Below are 6,133 nucleotides of genomic sequence, written 5' to 3' on the forward strand. Positions count from 1 at the left end.
CGGTGCACGCCCAGGATCCGAACCCAGGCCCCCAGTAGCGGAGCGCGCGCACTTAACCGCTAAGCCACGGGGCCGGCCCTCCATTTCCATTCTTTGAAAACTTTTTATTTTTATTAAAACCTCAAACACACACAGATGTATAGGAGTATCAGCCCTTCCATCCTGGATACCAGGTAGCTTTAGCCTTGGCAGGCCTGACAGAAGAAAATTTTTGTTACATATCCTTGTCAGCTTTCAGGGGGATCTTTAGCAGGGGACGGAGGAAGCTCAGGCGGCGTGGTCACAGGTAAAAGATCTCCCCAGGAGCTGACACGGGCACAGCGATACAAATCCCTGTGGAAAAGAGAGGTCAACGTGGGCTGCAGGTTCTTGCCACCTCCCACTAATTTTGGTCACACCCTCTCTACCTGCCATGCCGGCGGCCTGTGATCACAGCATGCTGCATATGCCCATCTGGACAGCACAGGTGACAATGCACATGGCGTGGCCGTTTAAGGACAGGCTGAGTGATACGGGGCCAGCGATTAGCCTCCTCTGCAGACCCTCGGGCAAGGATTACCATTGAGAACTTTTCCTCCTTTGGCTTCTTGTTCTAAGATAAGGATATAGAGACTGTTTGGAGGAAAAAGATACAGGGAAAAAAATTGACCCCCATTCCTGCAGCCCTTTTCATATTCTATGAGTCATGCACATTCAGGCCCTAAAATCTCCAGGCTCTTCTCTGTATTTTCCAACTCTTCCCACCTCTGATTCTTTTTCATCCTGCTTTCCCAGGTTATTTTCTCCCTCCCGCAATATTCCCAGGGTACATACCCAGCTGAAGGGGATGGGATGGTAAGCCTGGGAAAAGCTACAGGCCAGGGGCTTAGATGCTGTCAACTGAGGACAAGGAAGTTCATGAGGACACTGTGAAGACACATAAAAGACACGAGGTAAGACAAAAGAATCATAGATCAGAAAACTGAAAAGCTAAGAGTCATAGAGTCAAGAAGGGTAAGGAATATGGGAGCACAGGAGCAGGGGGTAGGGAGAACCAGGGAGTCACTGAGAAAAAAACTGGATAGGGACACAAAGTAGTGGAGGGTGGCTTTGCTTCACCTCTCCCTTTTCCTGCCCACAGCTGAGGTCACATCTTTGTGAGCTGGGAAAGGTGGAAGTAATACTCACGGGGGCAAAGACAAAACCAGGTCGAGGGTCCAAAGGAGACTTCTCTCTCCCCTGAAATCAAAGGAAATCAGAAAAATTAAGCTGGGCCTGAGGGGTCTATTCTCATAACTCAATCTTTGCACTCAGTAAATTGAGGACTCCTTTAACATTCAATTCTGTTAATTATTAACTATGTTCTTTGAGTTAAGCTGGTTGCTTCTCTAAAACTCCAAACAAAGAACTTTTTCTCTGCAGCAGGAGAAAGGCAAGAACTTGGCACATAGTATGGTGCTCTCCCTTGTCAGCAACCTCCACTCTCAAAAATATCTGAATCCCGGACAATTAAATTTATGATTATACACTGGCTCATACGGCCCCAAAGAGATAAGGTTCTTGGCTCAGCAATGCCCTAGATCAGGGGTCGGCAAACTTCTTTTTTAAAGGTCTAGAGAGTAGGCAAAATTTGTTTCTGTCCCAACTATTCAACTCTGCCATCTGTAGTGAGAAAGTCCCCATAGACACAGACACAAAAATAAGCATGGCTCATACAAAAACAGGTAGCAGGCCAGATTTGATCCTAGTTTGCCAACCACTACCCTATATCATACTGACTTTATACGCCTAATATCCTGAGTGACCCTTCTCACTGTATGATAGAATTACCTTCAGTTTTTAAGGGAGTACTAGTAACTCGTGACAGACAGGTGGATGGAGGGGTGTGAAAAAAGGAGAAAAAAACCTTACCTTAAGGACCAGGTCCCGAGCATCCATGAGAAGGCAGTGCCCAGCTTTTGTTCCATTCTCCACCAGTATCTGTGCACAAAAGGAGAAAATAAGCAGAAGCCCTGAATGACATGAAAACATAAATGTCAGTAGCTCCTTAAGAACATTCACAGATGGAGTAGGGCTCCGAAGGGAAATAGACATTATATATAAGATGGGGATGAAGACCCTAAAAGAGGGACAAAGGGATCTATGCAGCAAAAAAAACGGTCAAGAATGATGACACGCTCTAATGGAGAGATGGAAAGGCAAGAAAACCATGAAAGTCGTTTAAAACTTGAACGGAAAAGGGATTTCAACTCACCAGAAAATGACTTGTCTTGCGCCATAAGGTTTGGACTACCTCCGTGCGGTCAGCCTTGCTGGGTAGTTCACTTAGGGAAAAGGCTGAGACCACCACATCGAATTGTACCTGAGGACCGAGACAAGACATATGACAGACCCACCACCTCTTCCTTCCAAGAGTACAACAAAGTTCTATCCCCTAAATTTCTTCGTCTTTCTTTTATCTTCTAAGAGTCAATGCTGGGTTGTGAAGCCGAGGCCACAGTTTCCCATCTGCCAACTTCCACATTCAGCACTCCTACACGCTGCCACTTGCCTTGGGTGATACAGGTAGAAACTGTCTGAAAAAGACACCTGGAACATAAGGCTCCCCAGATTCAGAACCACCTGTGGAGGAAAGCAGAGATGTGGCAACTATGAATGTACAGGTATGTATAAAGTGAAGTGATATCCTGACAAGAAACATGGCCCCGGGAATAAAGAAAAACGCTAGGTGAGAGTGAGATGCAATAGGGTAAGCAAATATTAAAAAGGGCAGGGAGAATGTTGGGTCTCCCGTCCTGTTAATCTTATCCAACCCATCCACAGTCCAGCAAAGGCCTCCACCTCCCTCTGCTTGACCATAATGTTGGAAGGAGATCAGATTCATCTTTAACTTTTAGCCCTCTCCTCTACTCCCCAATAAAACACCCTTTCTAGGACTCCTTTGCTTTCTTAACTCCTTCAACTTTGGAAAAGCCCTTCTTATACCTTGTCCTCACCTTTCAGTAGCTTTTCTGCCAAATCCAACATGGCAGCTGAGCTGTCCACACACATATATTCACGTAGGCTCTGGCCCCAAGTACTATGAGCAGCCCTAAGATGGCAAAATATAAATCGCCAATTCTCATGACAATGAGTCATCCCTACAAGAGACCACTCCACCTCCAACCCCACCCCTGCTGAAACAGAGTGTTATGTTAAAATAGTTGGAAAAACTAACAATTTTCGTTTACAACTCCTTAAAAAAAAAAAGGCAGACTGAAAAAACTACTTGTAGGCAAAAAATTTTGATGATATGTAAAACCTACACCCTAGACTAAATTCTTTTCCTTTTTTATCTTTCTAAACATGCGTCTTTTTTACTTGACATTTCTTTTAAGCTCTGGCCCTAATCCATAATCTTACGCCTTGCCTAACATGAGGCAAGAAACATTCTAGTTCCCAACTTTCCTATTCTCCCTCTGGTTCCACAGTGTCTTGATACTGAAGTGGTGTAGGCATGGCTCTCCAGAGCTAGAATTGACAGAGAAAGATACTCACCAGGTGACAGAACCAGTACCCGAACCAAAGTCCATCAAGGTTTGTGGTTGGAACTCTGGAATTCGAGCCCGGATCTGAAGAAATATATAACACCCCACATTAGGGTAAATAGACACTTATTTAGAGCCTTGGTGAATATGAATTAGGGGACTACGATAGAGGAGATGCGATGTGAACGTGTTTTGAGATTCAATGTAAATACTTTATAGGATAGGAAGCTCCTAAAAGAGTGATTCTAAATCTTTCTTGGGTCACAAAATCTTTTCAGAGGATAAAGAGGGCCTCTTTAAAGAAAGAAATGGACATGCAATGTCCCAAGAATCCTACCCCAGGAGACTACTTTATGAATCACGGAACTGATGGTAAAAGGGTTCAGGTTGAAGTTGAGGGACTTTCACCTCATGGAATGCCCTGGAGACTGCTGCAAAGCCACCATCCAGTCTTGCTGCCATGTACACCAGGCTCAGTCCCTCATTGTAGCTGCCAGGAAAATCAGAGAGTCATACCCACTGGAAAATAACTATCTATCCCATAGCTATCTTCTAGACTTTTAGGAAACGAAATCTTTAGAAAGGGCTCTTCCAATTCAACACTTTGACTCCTCAACAGAGAAGATTCTTGGGGAGCCTTACAAACCAGACAGCTTTTTCAAACACTAAACTGTGTAACTGTACTTCCCCAACTCTCCTTCTGAAGTCAAACTTTTCTTTCTTCTACAGCCCTTCTAGTCCCCCTTACCTCAGTTCTCGCCAGTGGTAGGTAGTTCTGCGCAGGGCATGCAGCACTGCTCCACAAAGTTTCTCCTCTGTCTGAGATGAGTCTGGGGTGAGAACAAGGACTGGAAGTGAGGACCTAGGAAGAACAGGGCTCAGATCCAGTATCTGAATATACTGCCTGCCCATTCCTCCCCAACTCCCACCAGGGAAAGCCTCAAAGCTTAGGAGAGAAGCCAAACCTAGAGAAAAAGTTCAGGTAAGAATAACGATGACTACCACCACCAACAGATTGCATCAGATAGTATTTCACCTCTACCAGCAGTTTATTCAACTCCATCAACCCTATCCCACAGGTTTTGTTCTTTATTCAAGGGAAGTATGGTAAAGAATCAAAGGATTGGATAAGGACAATATATTGTGGATTTCCTCCTTTCTCCCACACTTAAGATTGTGATGTCTTCAATGTTCCTATAGGGAGGAAAGGGGCTTGAATATCTTAAGCCTCATGACCGTGTTCAGTTCAGTACTATTTTATCTACTGAGCACCTACTATGAACCAGGCACTGTGGGAAGTGCAGGGAATACAAGACGAAGAAAAAGTAGGTCTGTAATATGAAGGAGCTCACAATCATGAAAATAACTTGACAAATTATACTTAGTATTCTCCTATCCCTGAAGAGGGTTCCAGTACTGGACAGGGAGCCATACAGGGACTTTATTTCACTTGAATAAAAACTTAGATGGTTCTAATCCAGCGGACTTGGAGGAAACAAATAAAGACCTAGATTTCAACAGGATACTGAAGCACTCGCTGACCTTTACCAAAGCCCCAAGGGCAATCTCTGAAATAATCTTTCTTCTTTTGATAAGACGTCATTGTAATAACTGCTCTGGCCAGAAAGTCAAGCAAGAAAACGCAGTATCTATTTGAGAGACGGTAATATTATTTCTTGCTCTTCACTTCTCACCGATATTTCAATTTGGCCTCTTTATTCTTAAGCCCTACCTGGGTTTTCCAAGAATTTTTTCTCAAGATGTACAGCCCGTCTTTGCAACTCCTCTGGCTCTATAGGTAAATGCCGGCTCCAGAGATAATTGGTCAGTGCTTGCACCTGCTTCTCCACATTGGGCATAGACCTCTCTACGGGCGAAAGATGAAAAGCGGCATCACTCGCGGGCAGCCCCAGTCTCCGCCTCTTCTCGAGCCTCCCTTTCCACCGTCACTCACCGAGCAGCAGTAACTGCGCGGCGTCAGCCAGGGCTTGCGGCAGCCGCACGCGCGGCAGCTGCAGGATGCCAGGGTGCCGGCGATGGGGCCTCTTCCCCAGAAAATCGGACTTGTTATCCACCTGGGATACGCCGGGCACGAGGGCGGCGAGAGCCTGCAGCCCGGGAAAAGAAAGCTGACTGCGAGGGGCAGAAGGCAAGGTTCTGGGCGTTCGCTTAGAGAGGAGCTGCCGAGAGCGCCTCCCAGAGATCCAGCGTCCCTCCGAGAACAGGGAAAAGCAGGCACTCACGCGAGACTGGGGAAGTACTCCAAGGCCGCGGCGCCATCTGCCTAATGTCAGCAGATACTTCAGTTCCAACGCGGTCGCCATGGCTCCCGAGGCGACCCGGAAACGGAAATGTAGGTGCCTGTGACCCTCGCGGGGACCATGCCCTGCGGAACAGCGGCACCGGGCAGTATTAGCCAATGAAGAGAGCCAGTGCTTGCTGGTAGCCAATAAACAATAGATATGTAAATCACCTTGCAGAGTAACTGTACATGGATCGGACTCGGACCTCGGTTCCCACGTAACTAGTCGCAAGCGAGGTGGCGTCGCGGCTGCGTTGGGACTGGTCTCCGGGTCCAGACATCGAGGGGGCGGGGCGCGGCGGGGCGGGGTGGGGAAGGGCCCTTT

At 46.6% G+C, this 6,133-nt stretch overlaps 1 protein-coding gene across 3 annotated transcripts; it reads right to left on the reverse strand.

The window, feature by feature from the left end:
• Window positions 1-89: 89 nt before the first annotated feature.
• Window positions 90-5,861, reverse strand: METTL17 (methyltransferase like 17). Of its 3 annotated transcripts, none has more exons than XM_087424238.1 (14): window positions 5,750-5,861; window positions 5,461-5,614; window positions 5,239-5,373; window positions 4,255-4,336; window positions 3,915-3,996; window positions 3,517-3,590; window positions 2,976-3,070; window positions 2,531-2,601; window positions 2,234-2,341; window positions 1,891-1,959; window positions 1,168-1,218; window positions 814-906; window positions 408-583; window positions 90-333 (listed from the first exon to the last, which is right to left on the reverse strand). In XM_087424238.1, exons 1-14 carry the CDS (start codon window positions 5,828-5,830, stop codon window positions 228-230), a joined length of 1,377 nt encoding a protein of 458 aa, XP_087280364.1. In that variant the 5' UTR covers window positions 5,831-5,861; the 3' UTR covers window positions 90-227. The 3 variants fall into 3 exon arrangements, with proteins under 3 accessions (XP_087280364.1, XP_014636025.1, XP_087280366.1); XM_014780539.2 differs by having other exon boundaries at window positions 408-592; XM_087424240.1 differs by lacking the exon at window positions 90-333 and having other exon boundaries at window positions 414-612.
• Between the last annotated feature and the right edge of the window lie 272 nt (window positions 5,862-6,133).

This window comes from Ceratotherium simum, chromosome 3, assembly GCF_057802395.1.
Source record: "Ceratotherium simum simum isolate JZ-2026a chromosome 3, ASM5780239v1, whole genome shotgun sequence".
In the NCBI taxonomy this organism is placed as follows: domain Eukaryota; kingdom Metazoa; phylum Chordata; class Mammalia; order Perissodactyla; family Rhinocerotidae; genus Ceratotherium; species Ceratotherium simum.

Bases quoted from the DNA above. Each gene is read 5' to 3' on its own strand.
- METTL17 (XM_014780539.2), bottom strand. From the start codon at position 5,830: ATGGCGACCGCGTTGGAACTGAAGTATCTGCTGACATTAGGCAGATGG. The intron at 2,342-2,530 runs GCAAGTGGCAGC...CTCGGTCCTCAG, and splicing joins TTCTACCTGTATCACCCAAG to GTACAATTCGATGTGGTGGT. The intron at 334-407 runs GTAGAGAGGGTG...TCTTTTCCACAG, and splicing joins ACAGGCCGCCGGCATGGCAG to GGATTTGTATCGCTGTGCCC.